A 17,652-nucleotide genomic window follows, 5' to 3' on the forward strand; every position below is an offset into this window, starting at 1 on the left:
TCACTTAGCTACTGAGCAAGAAGGCTTCAAAGCATAGTTCAGTTTTCAATAATGACACATAGGAGGTTATATTGCATTCAAAAACAGTCAATTGTTTTCTAGTGAGTCTTTATTTTTCAGCAATCCTCATTTTTTTTCCTAGTGCAATGGTAAACTAAAATCTACCTTCCAAAACACATATATACTCACAAATTATTTTCCAAGTAATTTTAGGTTTTTCAGACCTGCTGGTTTCTTCCCCTATTTTGCAAAATTATCTTAAACATAAATATAAAATATTCCCATTTGGACCAAAATATACAGAGACACTATTCATAGGTTATATATAATATTAAAGTCACAAACATACCAAATGGCACCATAACAGTGCTATGGTCAGTAAAATAAATGCACTTAAGAAATGTAAATTATCTTAATCTGCTCAAGCAGTACTGAAACCCAAATGTTTTTTACACTTAAATTTGTTATACAGGCAACTGTTAAGCTCTGAAATTTAAGAGGACAGAATTAAGTTATTTCATACAAGCAGTCACCAACTTACAAGTTAATTATAAGTGCCCCTCCGTATACAAAGTTTCTATTACTTTTACCTCTAAATATGTCATAACATCACCCCCAACCCTCTTGATCTTTGCCCCAAACCTCCTACCCATTGCCAAGGTTCCACCTCACTGCCCCCTCTCACGGCCAGGGGGATATAAGTTTCTGGAATCCAGAGTAAAAACTCAGGAACGCATTTTCCTACAGAAAAAAATATAAATTGTGATCTAGAATGCTGAGTATTATAGTTCAGCTAAACTATGTTTATAAAGGCTTTTATGAATTAAGCCTAAGAATCTAATAACCATTCACAACAGTATTTCTATGAGAAAATGCATTCCAGGTTCAACCAACACAATCCCTTTGTAGGTTGGTGACTATCTGTATACTGCCACCAAATGATACATATTTCACTGAAGTGACAAAACATTAAATTCAAAACAGCTGTATGACACAACTATTCACTCTATGAATGCAGTAATATCAATCACTTTCTAAGAAAAATTAATCATCTTTAATTCCTTAAAAAGCTGCTGCAATACTTACATTTAACATTTCAAAATCATTACTTTCTAAACCCTGTGTAAGAAGAACTGGAAAGCTATTCGTCTGTGGAAGGTCTTCCTTTCCTTTTTTTGAATCTATATCCATTGCTCCCAGGCGCTCTTCAATGCTAACCTACAGAACAGAAATGATCTGGTTAATGCTGACTACACCTTATTATTCAGGTAGATTGATTAGACAGACAAGGTGTGTGTTCATATTATTTTGTGCCAAGGTTTCAGAGACAAAAGGCAATGACTACATTACATTTTAACCTAAGGGGGAAAAAATATGCTTTTTCCCATTCCAACAGAATGGCATTAGCACAGTGCCAATATTGGAGACAAGTGGAAACATTTGCAACAACACAAGTTTCCAGATTCTAGTAGAGGAAAAAAAAATGGCTACCCAAAAAGCATATGATTTAAAATGTAACCCATAAAAGCCCCTCTATGTGAAGATTCCAAAGAGGCTTCAAGGGGCTGGCACGATTACTTAAACACAAGACCTATCATCACAGAGGGAGCAGCTCTGGTAGCATAGTGCCTAAGGCACTTGACTGCTAACCAGAAGGCTGGGGGTTCAAACCCACCAGCCACTCCTTGGAAAGAAGGTTGGGCAATCTACTTCCCTACTGATACCACCTCAGAAACCCTAAGAGGGGTCACTATGAATTGGGTCTGACTTAACGGCACGTAACACCAACATCATCATCATCACAGAAGCTTCCTCCACTATAACCATCCTTGGACACTGGCCCACAGATCTAAAAAAGGAAAGAATTACTGAAAGATAATAAAAGATAATCATGTTCCCAAAACAATTTGTAAAATGTACGACTATTTTTCTCTCTACCAGTCAGTGCCAAACAATCTTTTATTAGCTAGAATATGTATACTACAACCAAGTTTTCCTTCATAAATATTTGAAATTTAAGTGTAAGTTAGCATGATTTAATTTGCTATACAAAAATTCAAAACAAATAGAACTCATCCCTGGTTAAAAAGAAAAACCAAACTCACTGCCATTGATTCCAACTCAGAGTGACCCTCTTTGGGTTTCTGAGGCAGTAAATCTTTACATAGACTGTCCTATCTTCCTTCTGCAGGGTGGCTGGTAGGCTTGAATTGCCAACCCTCAGGTTAGCAGTCAAATGCCTTAGGCACTACACCACCAGAGCTCCTTCATTTCATCCCTGGTTAAAGCAAGACTAATAAACCAAGTTCTTCAATCCCTTAATAAAAAAGCCAAAACACTAAGGCTCTATGACTAATAAAACAAAACAAATGTGCTTTGATAAAGCCCCATGTCTGAGTTATCCTAACTTACGAATAACATAAAAATGCAAGAAGAAACTAAAGGGCTAGACCCAGAACAAGCTAAAGAAAACTGGCACTTCACGTTTAAACTCAGTATTATGTCACTGAGGAATAGCTTTTTTAAGAAGAGCAATATTGTCCCTAACCCTCTACCCACCCCCCAAAAATGTAGGATATTTAAATTCTGCGTAAGAACCAATCTACTAAAAAACTTAGAGCTCTTGAAACATAACGATCTTTCTCTAAGGATGAAGCAGCTAAAATCGTAGATACTTTAGACAGAAGTAGAGAATATGAATGGATAACGAAAAAAGAGGACTCTACATAGACACGTAGAAGGAAGTTTTGGGAGTTGAGAAAAAAGTTTATAAACGCTTTAAGATATTAGTGACAACCAATTTTAAACATCAACAAGCACTAAACTAGCCAAGACTGCTCAGACAGCCAAGAGAAGAGAGGCATCACTGGAACTCAGCAATATGCGAAACCCAATGAAAGTCATCATGGCAAGTCCTGGCTTCTTTCACTCAAATACAGGCATACTTCAGAGATACTGGGGGTTCAGTTCCAGAAAGCCACAATGAAGCAAATTCCACAATAAAATGAGTCATATGAAGGTTTTGGTTTCCCAGTGTATGTAAAAGCTGTTACACTATACTGTACAATCTATTAAAAGTATGCAATAGCATTATGAAAAAAGTTTGAAATATTTTGAGAATTACTAAAATATGATGCAGAGACACAAAGTGAGCAAATGCTGTTGGAAAAATGACACTGATAGACTTGCTCAACGTAGGGTTGCCACAAACCTTCAATTTGTGAAAAACACAGTAGCTCTGCAATAAAACAAGGTATGAGTGTACACGTTATTCAGCTACCTATTAACAAACGGCCTTCACCCTCTTCAGTTAGTAAAAGTCCTGTCTTTTCCACTAAACTATGGCCTTGAAGTCTCCAAAGGTCACAATCTGAAATTTCAGAACCTACATGGCTAGGGATAAAAGTGGGTAGCAATAATCTCAATTAAGTTTCTAAAGTTTCAACTTTGGCTCTATCTAACATATTTGTTACACTCCCCCAGGTAATACTGAATTTTAAACTCAAATATATGGTTAAAGTCATGGTTATTACCTCCTTGTCACCTAACTTCCTCTTGCTCTCTAATTCCTCAGTTTGTGAAGTAACAGGCTTGATAGCTGCACGATGACCAGGAATCCCAGGCACCAGAACTTTTGCTTCAGAATTCATCACTGGCGTTCTTACCTGTTGAACAGAATGGCAAGGGTATGCAAAAGGAAATGATGGCTCAGTCCTCCCAAGATTTATCCTCAATGAGAAAACTAACAGCTTCTAAAAGCTTCTTCTATTAGAAAACTCAATATAACTAACTTAATATAAAATGTGAATTAAAGATAAATTTTAACTGAATTTGGCAAATAACTTTTAAAATGATAATCCGAAGGTCCAGTTTTAAAGCTTAAAATACTACTTGATAGTAAAAACCAGGGGTGGGGGGATAGGGGGACCTACAGATTATATAAGGACATTCTGGTTTAAAAAATTAAAGAGTTAAGTTGCACATTTTACAACTATCTCCAATAACCTAATTGCCAGAAATGCTCAGATAGCCAAGAGAAAGGTGTCATCACTGAAACTCAGCTAGAAGCGAAACCACATGGATATCATCACAGCATGCCATGACTTTCCTTTTCTTATTAAACTGCCAAATATAAAATATCTACATGCAGAGGCAAAGTTATATTCAAAATAGAGCACCACGATGATGCTTTTACATCTATTATTAAATTCTACATCTATTGTTTTATTTCACCCTGAAATACAAGATCTCTTTCTATCAAACTAAGTATTTAAATTGATTTTTTTTTAAAATCATTTCTTAAAAACAAAGTTACCTGAGTAAATCCAAAGCATGTTACTTGAATGAGTAATCTGGTATGAGTCACAACTCAAATATGAGTTAGGTAATAGAGAAGGGCTTTTGTTCCTATATAATTTCTTGATATAACTCAAAGTATGCCAATTATAAACACATTTTCATGTAACTAAATGTGAAGAACTCAGATCCCTTCTATCTCCACTTCATATGTGTAAAACACTTACCTTTGTTAAGGCAGTTTCTACTTTTGGAGCCCAGTAGTTCGAAATATCTCTTATTAAGCATATGTGAGGCTCTTTGGAGTTCAAAGCCTGGGAATGTATTTTCAAAAGAAAGAGGAAGGGTGGAAAAAAAAGAAAAAGAGAATGTCAAACAAAGCAATTGGGAATGAGAACAAAATGAAAAACAAATGACTAAATGTGCATTTTTATGAAAAAAAAAAAAAAAAAAAACACCTCTATAAATGGCTTAAACACAAAAGTGTTAGCCATTATCACCAATAAGACTGATGGCAGTAGAGAAAAGGTAAACTCTTAAAGACACAGAGCGTACTTACTTTCTTCGGTTATAAACTGTTGAAATTTTCTCATTCATACTTTTAAAAGATCAATAAACGGAAAAACCAAACCCACTGCCATCAAGCCGATTCCAACACATAATAACCCTATTTCTAAATGTAACAGATTCTAAAGGAGACCTATCAGTTGAAGAAAATGACCAATATAAAGAATAATCTGCTTACACATAAATAAAGGTCCTTCCCTAAAACTTCCCATTGTTATCATTCCAAAAGTAAATCCAATAGTAGTCCTGGATAACAAAATGCTCTGAGGTAGTTCCATCATGAATGTCCTCCCAGATGTATTAAAGAGAAAGGAGCCAAATACAGCAAAACATGTATGTACCCATTTGTAGTTTAAGGTTGTAATTCTGTATGCCCATATGATCAACCAATACAGTTGAAGGATTACAAAACAGATAAATACATGGAATGGAGGTTTATATTTCACAGCTTATACTTTTCTCCCTTTTTATTAAACCATATCTATGCATTAATAAATTTTTTAAAAATAAAAGTTATTTTTTTAACCTCAACAGAGTTTGCTTGGACACGTGATGATATTCTACTCCCACGTCTGAGGGCTTTACTGAACATAAATATATAACTGCATGCTTAGGAAATCATTTGCTATTAGACATGCTCATAGCAACTCACTGATAGCTTTTAAAGAAACATTGTTGTTGTTGTTGTTGTTATGTGCCGTCGAGTCAGCCCTGACTCATAGCGACCCCTCCTTGGGTTTCCGAGGCAGTATCACTACGGAAGTAGGATTGCCCAACCTTCCTTCCGAGGAGTGGCTGGTGGGTTTGAACCGCCAGCCTTCTGGTTAGCAGTCAAGTGCCTTAACCACTGTGCTACCAGAGCTCCCAAAGAAACATTAGTAATCAAAATGTTACATCATTGCATTGCCCATTATACTTCCACTGAGAATGGGTGCTACTACTACTAAGCTCTTTTAGTAAAAGATTTCCTTTTGTATAATTGGTCAAAATTCACACAGAAGTTACACTTGTGCTGACCAAGATGATAACCACTAGGCAAATGTGGCTACTGAGCACTTGAAATGTGGCTAGTCCAAACTGAGACGTGTTTTAAGTGTAAAATACATCAGATTATGATGACTTAATACCATACACACCCTCCCCCAAAAAAGGATGTAAAATTTCTAAAAAATTTTCCCAACTGACATAGTTATTAGAACAATTATTCTGGATATACTGGGTTAAAGAAAATAATATAGATTTCTCATAAAATGAAATAAACCACCCAATGAAAACTCCTTTTATTAAAGGAAAATATATTATTTCTTTTTAAGTATTCCACTAAGCAGATCAAATATCATTTTAAATCATTCTTTTCCACAGACATTTTGGTGCTGTATTTTACTTCAGAATAGCATCTACATACCACTCGCTCAATGGTGGGCTGAAACCAACTGCCATATACAAGCAACAATGATGTTTTGTTTGAGCAAAAACCAGCTGCTAGAACAGGGATGGGTTTTGGTGTAGATTTCTTGCCTTTCCCAGGTGTTGCTATCTGAATTGTGCAGTTTGAAGTCAAAGGCTTTTTACAGAATCTAGAAATTAAAAAAATTAGAGAATGTGAAATCAGAACATCTCATACTAATTCTGTGAAGCTGGCTTCAAGTCCTGAGATGGCACTCACCTCCTCCAGTTGCTAGACACCTTCAAAACTCACCAGGGTCTCCAGCATTAGTGTTCCTATCAAGATTTCTCCCACTTCCCACACCAACCAAAACCTTCACCACCAAAATCTGCCTTGGTATCTATCTACTCTTCCATGCTGTTCTGTCAGACCCCACAAGAAGCCTAGGTTCCCCAGTCATGTCTAATCATCCTGAGTTTCAGTCTCTATTTGGCTCTGTACCTGCCCTATTCTAACCGCTACCTCCAGTTGTTCCCAATGCCCAAAAAGCCCCAATATGACCTCTGGAATACAGTCATCAGTACCTTCCTGCTCTATCCCAATTAACCCCAGCAGCCCTACTAAGATGTACCTATTTTCTCCACCACACCCTTTCTGCCTGAGGCATTAGACATGTGTGCTCCTTGTTTTTCAATGACACCTCACAACAACAATCTCCCTCTCCCCTCTTCATCTCTAAAACTGTCACCAGATATGAGCTACCCCTCCTTCCTCCATCGTTGGATCATTCTGCACATTTCTTAGACGATTTTAGTGACTCACTGCCATTCTTTCCAATACTACTCCTATTTAGTGATTTCCATACCCAGTATCTAGGCTGATGATCCTTCTAACACTTGAGCCCATCAGTTCCTTAGCCTTCCCATCTTCACTGTATCTCAGCCGCACTTCAAACCCTAAACACTTTATTACACTTATTACCAATATGTGTAACTCTCTGTAATCTCAATGTTAAGCATTCCATTCTCCTGCTATTTTTCCAACTCACTTCTTTGAGTAATATTAACTCTATAACCATCTATACCCAGGACTTTTGGTCTCTGCTTTGGCCATAACCATCTACAGTCTATTCTGAACAAAATGCAGAATGACAATCTTAAAATTTAGGTCAAATACCATCATTCTTCCCTGCTTAAAATCCTCTGATGGCTTACCAATGTCTAAGCCCAAGGATAAATGCCCAGGTCCACACCGTGGCCATTTTTGGGTACCCACTTCTTCTGGGACCTTAATTATACATTCTGTGTATACACATCAAAACCAAAAACCAAACTCTCTGCCATCAAGTTGATTCTGACTCACAGCAACCCCCTTTGGGTTTCCGAGGCAGTAAATCTTTATGGAAGTAGATTGCCCAGTCTTCCTTCCATGGAGTGGCTGGTGGGTTTGAACCAACCACCTTTTGGTTAGCAGTCAATACACACTATACCACCAGAGCTCCCTCAAGTGTTACACACCAAAATGTTAACTAATCATTCCCTCTAGGGAATAGAACTCAATGCAATGATAACTCAGATACATTACAATCACTTCTTCTAAACATCTTGAATGTTTTAAAATGGGCATACATTACTATCATAATTAATTATATTAAAATAAATGCTTATTCTAGATTTTAAGAGGAAGGATACCAACTAATAATAAAAGCTAAAACCATTTTAAAGTTTGCACATACCTGAGTTTCAATCCACGTTTACAATATATGGCAGGGATTAGCAACTTTACTTGTACAAGGCTAGATAATACATATTTTAGGGTTTTTTTAAGCCACCTAAGGCTGGACACTATAGTTTGCTGACCCCTGCTCTGTAACTACTACACAACCTACCAGCATGCCCTCTCTCTAAGCCACCAAAAAAACACTATCATTGCTATTCTTTACTGGTCCACATATATGTGGCAAAGGGTATCAAAGCACTATCAAAAACTGTAATTAAAGCAAAACAAAAGTTCACAAGCAAATTGCTTCAACTTAGCCACTTTCTTAAAAAATTTTATCATCAGAACTACCAATACTTACTAGGCATACATCATAAGCAGCTACTCTACTAACCACAAATATATGAAGAAATGGTCCAAGCATGAAGATTGCTTTCAAAACAAGTTAACTGAAAAGTAATATAATACCAAGTACAGTCATCCCTTGGTATCTACTTGGGATATCCCTTGGTTCTAGGACCTCCCATGGATACCAAACTCCATAATGCTCTTATAAAAAATGGTTAGTATTTGCATTTAACCTACACATATCCACCCATATACTACAAATTTTCTCTAGATTACTTATGATACCTAAAACAGTGTAAATGCTATGTAAATAGCACTTTATGCCATCCTCGTAGCATGTAAGGGACTGCTGTGATCACTTAATTGCTCCCCTCTCCTGCCCAAGTATTTTCGATCCATAGCTGGATGAATCGATGGATGTGGAATCTGCGGAGATGGAGAGCTGGACTATATACTAAAATAGGTTATGAAGTAGTAACAGTTCAAAAGAAAGAGAAATAACTTTCTACTTGAAAAATTCCTTACTTACCCATTTAATATATGTTCAAAAAGATGAACTTGACCATCTCTGCACACAACAGCTAACTTGACAGGCTGAAAGAAAAATGTAGCTTACTACTCTAAGACAAAACATTATACCAACAAAATAAACAGATTAACATACTTCAGTCTCCAATCTAATTACGAAAACTCAACTTTATTCCCCATCCCTTTAAATAACCCGAGAAAGAACTAGTATATTAAGAATGTACAACAAATGATGCTGTCAAAATAACGATTATTGTTACTGTTGCTCAATTACAAGCAAATGTTTGGGCTGAAAAGACAGTTCAGTCAAGACAAATGCAGCTTTGAAGTTAGATGAACAAAGTTACTACCAATCCATAGATTGGTCACATGAAACAGACGTGGCCCATTTGTCGCAGCAGTCAAGATTAGTGAAAATGTCATTTTGCATTGACAGCTGGGAAGAGGTTAGACTGGAGAGTGGGTCCTCATCCCCCAGTATTTGCGATGCTATTCACCTTGATGTCTGGATACTCCCTTCTCTGCACCACACTGCATGCATTCAGCCTCACACCTCAATAAACTCTGCAGCACATTTAAAAGTTTTGATGCTTTCTTAAAGAAAGCTTAATGAAAATTTAGCACATTCAAAAAGCACTTCCAAAAAGCTGCAAAGTTAACAGTATAGTGGGAGAATTCAGGGAGTAGCCAATATACTAGGAGAAATAAATATATAAAATATTTTAACACTAACTTTGTGCTGTGAAAGCACTCTCAAGAATTTACTGGTATATTTAAAGATTAGAAATCTCAGAAAGAAGCTATTAATTTTTTCTATTTTTGATGTTTACCAGTAAATGAAAGTTGTGAGGGAGATTATTTTTCTCTATAGTCTTCTAGTTCCGCCCCTTCCTCATTTTCTACTAATAGATACTCCACCAAAATATCTACATAGGTGATAACTTGGTATCTTTTTAAGAAAACACAAGCAGAATCAACATTAGAATCAAGGTTTTGTTTTAGAGCTAAATTTTAAATGACTGCTGTAACTACAATTTCACGTAAAGTGACAGGATTAGAACCTGGCTTCCTAAAAAGCAGGCTCCAATCACTTCTACTTTAATATCTTAAAATGTCTAAAAAGTTCTGATATAGGAGATGCTCTTCCCCTTAATTTATTACTGACAATTTTAATGCATAATGTCAATATTATTTCAAAATAATTTAAATTTAAGAGTAACAACAGAATTCACAGTCAAAAAGAGAAAGCAGTAACTCAGTTAATTCTCTAAACAGACTAGGGAAAAATTCTGCTATTCCAAGGGAGGTGATTTTTATCATGCAAATTATTCGCAATTGGGGGCTTAAATAATCACACACATAAAACAACTTTTAAAATAACTTAAGTCACTTAAAGTAAATAGTTAAGGAGGCAAATACCAAAGTATTACTATCTTATGAGGTTCCTATGATGAGAACCAAGTGCACTGACCACAATCAATGTACCCACATCTACTGATAGTGTGATAAAACACAGAATTTCTTTGGATTTTTCTAAAATACTGAAAATAATTCCTGGATCTCATTACTCTCTGACCTGATCCCATTAAGAGACAAAGGTCCTTATAGGAATCACTTACATAATTGACACTGACACTACCCCTACCCACACCCATCTTAGAAAGCTGAGATTCTTCAGTTTGTTTACTTGCCCTTAGATCACATTAGCAGCAGAATCAATATTTGGATCAATTATTTATTTTTTTTTTTGCTTTTTAAACCAATACACCTTTTCCACTATAACACTTTTCAAAACTATCAAAACACAATGAAAAACTTCTAAATCACCTCTCCTTAAGACTAGGATTATATCCAAAATAAAATCTTAAGTAGCTTTAGTCAAACAGAAAACATGAACATGAACCACTTCAAAGATATCAGGTTTGCTAAATGCTGAATATATATTGTAATCAAATCCCTAATTTTCACATCAAAAAACAAAAAATATAGACAGCAGCTTTTTTTTTTTCTTTTCCATCTTTTACTCTCTGTTCTTCAGATTGCCAAAATTTCTGACCTATCTCTAGGTTCACTGACCCTTCTGTCACTTGTAATCTAATAGTAAGTGCATGTAATACATTTTGAAATTTCTACTTCTAAATGTTTAAATTTTAATTTAGAATTTTTATTTGCTTGATTTTAAACAGTAACATTTGTAAAATCAAAATACAAATTCTCAGAAATTCACCATTTACCTCTTCTCTGTTTTCCGACAAAGTCAGGTCAATGTAGACAGGTTCATCTGTAACTGTGAATGACATCACTGCATTTTTTTCTTTGTTCTCTGACCGGACTTGCCTAAATAACAATACCAGCAATTAGATATTATTAAAAAAAAAAAAAAAAACAAGCATCTAAAGGGAATCACAGCATTTGATTCCCAGTAGGATTTTCATCTAAATAAGATGACAAAGATCAAAATAAGGTAAGTATTTGTGTCACTACTACATAATATAGTTGCTCGGAAAAAGAAAAAGCATTAACCTGTGGCAGATCTGAAGAATAAATACCATTCTCTACTTTTCCCCTTTGTCTATCTTAATGCCAATACCACACTTGTCTTGATTACTATAACTGACATTAAGTCTTGAAATCAGGCAATGTTAGTATTCCAGCTTTGTTCTTCAAAGTTGTTTTGGTAGTCTGTCCTTTACACTTCTGTATACCCAAAATGAAAAAACATGAACTTCAATCCATTTCTCACACTATATACAAAAACTAACTCAAAAACAGACCACTGAACTAAATGTAAAACCTAAAATGAAAAAATCCAGGAGAAAGCCTTTGTAACCTTGGGTCAGGGAAAGATTTCTATAATCTGAACTTCAAGAAAATTAAGAACTGCTCTTAGGAAGACACAGTTAAGAGTAAATAAAAACAAACCACAGACTAGGAGAAAGTATTTGCAAAGCATTTATCTGATAACCCAGAATATATACAAAACTCTCAAATCTCAGCAATAAATCAATTAAAAAATGGGCAACAACAGCTAAACAGCTACTTCAGCTAGAAACAGATCCAGACGGCAAATAAGCACATAAAAGATTCTCAACATTATTAGCCATTAGGGATATGAAATTAAAACACACCTGTTACAAAGACTAAAATTAGGCACCCGACTGCTGAACAGAAGGTTGGTGGTTCAAACCCACCAGCCATTCCTCAGAAGAAAGACTGGTCAATCTACTTCTGTAGTGATGCTGCTTCGGAAACCCCAAGAAGGGGTCACTATGAGTCAAAAGACAACTCGACGGCACAGAACAACAAAAAAATTAAACGATCATAACAAGTGTTAGTGATGATGTAGAGAAATTAGCAATCTCATCCACTGCTAGGGGAAATGTAAAAAGGTACAACTACTTTGAAAAAGTTTGGCGATTTCTTTATAAGTTAAATGTATACCTATCACATGATTCAGCCATGACACTCCTAGGATTTGTCCAAAATAAATGAAAATATGCCCAAACAAAGACTTAACACTAATGTCCACAGCAACTTTATTTGCAATGACCCAGAACTGTAAACAAGTCTGAAGACTGGACCAGGAAGGAGGATTAGGAAGGAGCAAGAGCAAACCCTTGGGATCAATGGATATGTTTATTATCTTGATTGTGATGATGGTTTCAGTGGTATACACTCTGCCAAAACTCCTCAAATTTGTATACTTTAAATATGGGCAGTTTACTATATGTCAATCATGCCACAACAGAGCTGTTTAAAAACCTAGGTACAAAAAAATAAAGATAAATAATAAAGAATAAGTAACAGCATAGTTTACAATCTTATCAATTAGTTAGGCTTCATACATTTACCAGTAAATAATCTTTCAATTTTTTCTGTCTGGAAGAAAATTAAGAGTTGATTTGATGAATTCTAAATGTTTTCATCAGGTGCCTTGGTGGCACAGTGGTTAAGTGCTCAGCTCCTAACAAGAGGTCAGTCCTTTGAAACCCAACAACCGCTCCACAGAAGTATTTGACAGTCTGCCTTATGGGCAGTACTACTCCATCCTCCAGGGTCACTATGAGTCAGAACTGACTGGATGGCAACAGGTTTAAATGCTTTTGTGCACCATAAATTACTAATAAAAAAAGATCCATTCTCACATAAAGTCCTACATATTACGCATGCTTATAGACCACTATATATAGAAGAAACTTATCTTTAGCCCATCAATGAGAAATAGTACTAAGTATTATAGCAACATGAAAAGTCAGATCAATACAGGCAGGTTCATCTGTAACTGAAATGTATCACTCACTGCATTCTTTTGTTTGTTTTCTGACCACAACTTTCAGGTCAGAATCAAGAAATCTTCAAATGTTATTTCCTTTTAAAAAAAAAAAAAGTGTTCTTCAAAGGTAATTACCAGGGAACTTTAGACTTACTTGCTCTACCCATCAACACACAAATTTGCAGAGCTTCACAAATGGGTCTTATCAGGCAGCTGTTCAATACAGGTTTTTAATTTGTTTGCTTTTTTATTTCCTGATTACCAGAAAGCTCTAGGCGTGTTAACTATTTCCAAAATCTTATAAAATGATAGAAATCACACTTTTCTTTTACAGAAAGAAATTTTATAGCTAGAGACTCCTTCATACAAGGAAGCCAAAGAAGTGAAGTATTGAGAGTTGATGCACTTTGGTAACGTCAGGAGATCTTGATGGCAGATTTTAACTTTCCAACATTACTAATTTTTTTATGTAAGTGTTAAAGCCTCTGGAACTAAAAGACACGAAACAGAACCAAATCAATTGGATTAGGAGAAGCATTAACTAATCAGTTGATGCCTTTTAAGGCAAACAGAGGTCTATATTTTGCACCATGAACCTTTCTTCACACAATTATGTTTTTAAGGTGTGTTTTATGATTCCCACTTCTAAATGAGTATTATTTAGCACAAATTCATAGTAACTTTATATAATCAACAGCATGTTCAACTAATTGATTATTACGAGGATAAGAAACTATGTTGTTTCCAAATTTTCTTCAAATACTTTACATACAGTCATCCCTTATCAGGGATTGGTCCCTACATACACATACACACACACACACACACCCTGCAGATACCAAAATCCAAGGATGTTCAAGACCCTTATATAAAAATAACATAGTACATACTGCATATAACCTACACACATCCTCCTGTATACTTTGAATCATCTCTAGATTACTTCATACCTAAGACAATGTAAATGTAAATGCTTACGTTCCCTCTTAGGGATTGTTTTGACCATTTAATTATCAAACCAGCCCTCCCCCCACTCAAGAATATTTTCAATCCATGGTTGGTTAAATCTGTGGATGCAGAACTCGCACATATAGAAGGCCAACTGTACTGATTTTGACTATGAAAATAGTAGGTTAAAAAAAAAAAAAAAAAACTGTGACCTTCACCATCAGATGATGTCAAATAAAATCCAAGAAAAATATTCTTAAATTTCATAAATCTCAAATTTTTTGATGGTCCTTTAATACTCAAATTCATTTTCACTTTAAAAGGGAATTAGTAATAGCAATTACTACAAAAAACAGCTACAAGGAATTTAATAATCAGTAAGTGTACATCACTGCATTATCTCAAGATGGCATCATCTATTTCATTTTAACAAAATTAACAATTTTCCTATCTAAAAAAAAAGAAAAATAGCTATTTTTAAATTACCCAGGCACAAAAATATTACTCAACTGTACCTCTAAACAAGCACAGAGAAGGTCCTAATACATAATGCTCTTCAATATTTCTCATGAAGATCTGTTTTTTTTAAGGAGGCTCAAATCTTTATTACACATTAATGTAAATCCAAAATTAAAGACAATAAAGCAAGTTTCATTTATAATTTACAATAACCATTTGACAGAGTCACCAAGCAAAACTACCTCCCAAATACAAAAGACTACATACCAGACATTAAGTAACCGGTCATGTACTGCTCCAGATAAGAAATAAAGACCTGTAATTCCATCAAAGGGCTGGCTCTCATTAGGAGGTCTGATAGTAGTGAACATAAGTGATGAAACCGGCGTCGCATGTCCTGTGAAGTGCTAGAGAAAGTTAAATCTCATTTAGGAGAGGATGGCTTCAAAGCAGTCAAAGTTCACATGTATCATAAATGAGACATACATAATATGTATCTGAAAGCAGTACTCCAGACTAAAGATAACAGTTAAATTGAATTCTAAGCAACTAAGATAATTTTATATGTTCCTCCCACTTTTTAAAAAACCCATACAGAAACGTTGGAAATTGAGATGTTCCTCCTAACTCCTATGAGTATACCCCACAACCCCTATTTCTTCCAATTCTGAGTTAAAGATTCACTTAATTCTATACATTTTAAGGGGATATTTTAGGTGCTCAGACACAGCCAAGGAATTGCAGGTCTTCATTTTACTCTCAGCAAGTTGAAACCACAATTTTAAGGCATCATCACAGCACCATTAAGTTTAGTAACCCCTCAGCGGAACTGTTTTCCTCCTCAAAAACTGTAATACCAAATCTGGGTTGCATAAATGGTTAAGCACTCAAGTACCAGCCAAAAGGTTGGGAGTTTGATCCCACCACAGAAAATATGGCACCTCAGAAGACAGGCTTGGTGATCTGCTTCTGAAAGGTCACAGGCTTGAAAATCCTGTGGAACAGTTCTACTCTGCACACATGGGTCATCACAGTATGGAATCAACTCAATGTCAACACAATAAACTTTCACATTTAAATACTATTAGCGGACAAAATCCTGGATTCGTTATACTATAATCATAGCAGAATAGAAGATTTTTGATTCAAATTTCATTTATTTGTTCTATTTATTTTACCAATGAATGTGAAGAAGGGCATATTTACCTATTTATCAATAAAAAAGACATAAAGGCTAAATTCTGTGTATTAGTTCTACAAACTCATATGCATGGAAGTAAATAAACTGTATTCTTAAACAATATTCCATGACTCGGACTTCTGCCTTTCTCCATATTTATTCTACGTGACTGAGATTTTACTATGCTTGCAACTAATTTGATTCACTCACTCGGTATACTTCTTTGGTCTCCAAAACCCATAGCTTGATTGTTCGACCAGCAGAAAGTAACATCTTTCCATCTGGGCTGATACACAGGGAACTGACGCTGCTATTGTCACCTTTCCATTTGCTGTATTGCGAAGAGAAACAAAAATCTCAATTGAGAAAAACCTTTACTCAGAGCAAACAAAATAAATAAGGACTAAAAAATGCCACCTAATATAGTAGAGCTGACAAGACACAAGGTTGTAGTCACTTGTTGGCCGTATCCAGCTACCCAGAGGGAGCCAACAGTTGGACCTGTGGGCTCAGGACATCAAGATCAATTGGCATAACACACTACACAAAATATTGTTTCACATCCTACTTTAGCAAGTAGCAACTAGGATCTTAAAAGCTTGCAAGCAGCCATCTAGATGCAATAATGTGTCTCTCCTCATCTAGAGCAAAGAAGAATGAAGAAAACCAAAGATTCATGGAAACAATTAGTCCAAGCAACTGGTACACCATGCAACCCTTAGCCTATATGACTATGAGACCAGAAGAACTAGATGGTACGTGGCTACCAATGTCAACCACTCGGAGAGGGATCTTTGTATGAGATCCTGGATAGAGTGGTAGAAAAATGTGGAACAAAACTCAAAATCATTGGGGGGCGGGACCAGGTTTGCTCATCTGATAGAGCCTAATGGAACCACTGAAACTATGGCCCATAGCTATCCTGATCTGGAATTGAACCCACACCTGTGGCTTCCAACCAAACAAAAGACAGGCATATGAGTTAAATATTTACCTGAGGTAGCTATACTCCTTGGAAAGAACAATCATGGGAGAAAGAAGGGCTGTATATGTACAGGGAGACAGTTCATGGGGCAGGAGTGCATGGAGGGATGGACACAGGGAAAAGGTAACTATTGGGAGGAAGTAGGAGGGGAGCTGTTGCATTATGGTAAATTGTAGTCAATGTCATGAGACAAAGTATATGTGAACTGCTGTATGGAAAGTGAATTTGTTTGGTAAACTTTCACCCAAATCTCACACATTCAAGCACACACACAAAGCCACCTAACATTCTATGTCAAACTGTAAGAATAAAGCCTCTGTAATGAGCTTCTCCTGACCCTGAAGGATCTCTTATTAGCAGGCACAAGATAAAGATTTTCAATGGGTAGCAAGAAATGGGTGGGTAACAGTAATTTATACATGGTTACCACCCAACCTTGGAAAAGCTAACAAGTTGCCTGGATCTGGAGAGGCAAGACCACATCATCTCCCTACCACCCAGATTAAGAACTTTGCAACTTAAAGTACAGCCCTCCTATATCAGCATTACCTGGGAAATGATCAGAACTACAGGATCTTAAGCAAAAATAAGACCTGCTGAAACAGGCTGCACAAATGATTTATACCCACATTAAAACTTAAAAAAAAAAAAAAAGCACTGGATTAGAAGATTCCTCTCTAGGAAATGTGACCGGCTCCAGGGAAACATCTACACATACTGACATTGAAGGCTTCCCAATCACTCAACAAATGAAGCCTAAAAGAGCTGACAATCCACACCCACACAGTCCCTTCAAAGAGCTTTTAAATACTCTATTCAAATAGCAACAGGCAGCCAAAGGACCTCTAGCCATTTGAAGAATGCCTTCAACATTAAAGATAGAGATCAAAATCAAACAAATTAATCAAAAAATATCCTTGAAAAGAGAGATGCTGTAAGTAACAAAGAGAAAAAAAAAAAAA

General features: G+C 35.9%; 1 protein-coding gene and 3 non-coding genes across 4 annotated transcripts in view; all 4 read right to left on the reverse strand.

Moving 5' to 3' along the window:
- WDR43 (WD repeat domain 43) overlaps positions 1–17,652 on the reverse strand; it is a 70,793-nt gene that overhangs the window by 29,946 nt on the left and 23,195 nt on the right. Inside the window, exons 4-11 of the mRNA XM_007938818.2 lie at positions 15,916–16,036; positions 14,793–14,932; positions 11,080–11,182; positions 8,847–8,911; positions 6,269–6,440; positions 4,524–4,610; positions 3,534–3,665; positions 1,087–1,218 (exon numbers count right to left, since the gene is read on the reverse strand). Coding sequence (XP_007937009.1) covers positions 1,087–1,218; positions 3,534–3,665; positions 4,524–4,610; positions 6,269–6,440; positions 8,847–8,911; positions 11,080–11,182; positions 14,793–14,932; positions 15,916–16,036 — 952 coding nt within the window. The remainder of the gene's footprint in view (positions 1–1,086; positions 1,219–3,533; positions 3,666–4,523; positions 4,611–6,268; positions 6,441–8,846; positions 8,912–11,079; positions 11,183–14,792; positions 14,933–15,915; positions 16,037–17,652) is intronic.
- LOC122149848 lies at positions 2,835–2,912 on the reverse strand. Its single transcript, XR_006163363.1, has one exon. It is a non-coding gene; the product is annotated as a small nucleolar RNA SNORD53/SNORD92 (small nucleolar RNA).
- On the reverse strand, positions 4,019–4,096 carry LOC122149853. Its single transcript, XR_006163366.1, has one exon. It is a non-coding gene; the product is annotated as a small nucleolar RNA SNORD53/SNORD92 (small nucleolar RNA).
- On the reverse strand, positions 15,242–15,326 carry LOC122149849. Its single transcript, XR_006163364.1, has one exon. It is a non-coding gene; the product is annotated as a small nucleolar RNA SNORD53/SNORD92 (small nucleolar RNA).

The sequence above is a fragment of the Orycteropus afer genome, unplaced genomic scaffold (genome assembly GCF_000298275.1).
Source record: "Orycteropus afer afer isolate SDZICR_OR568_19922 unplaced genomic scaffold, OryAfe1.0 scaffold00054, whole genome shotgun sequence".
NCBI lineage: Eukaryota > Metazoa > Chordata > Mammalia > Tubulidentata > Orycteropodidae > Orycteropus > Orycteropus afer.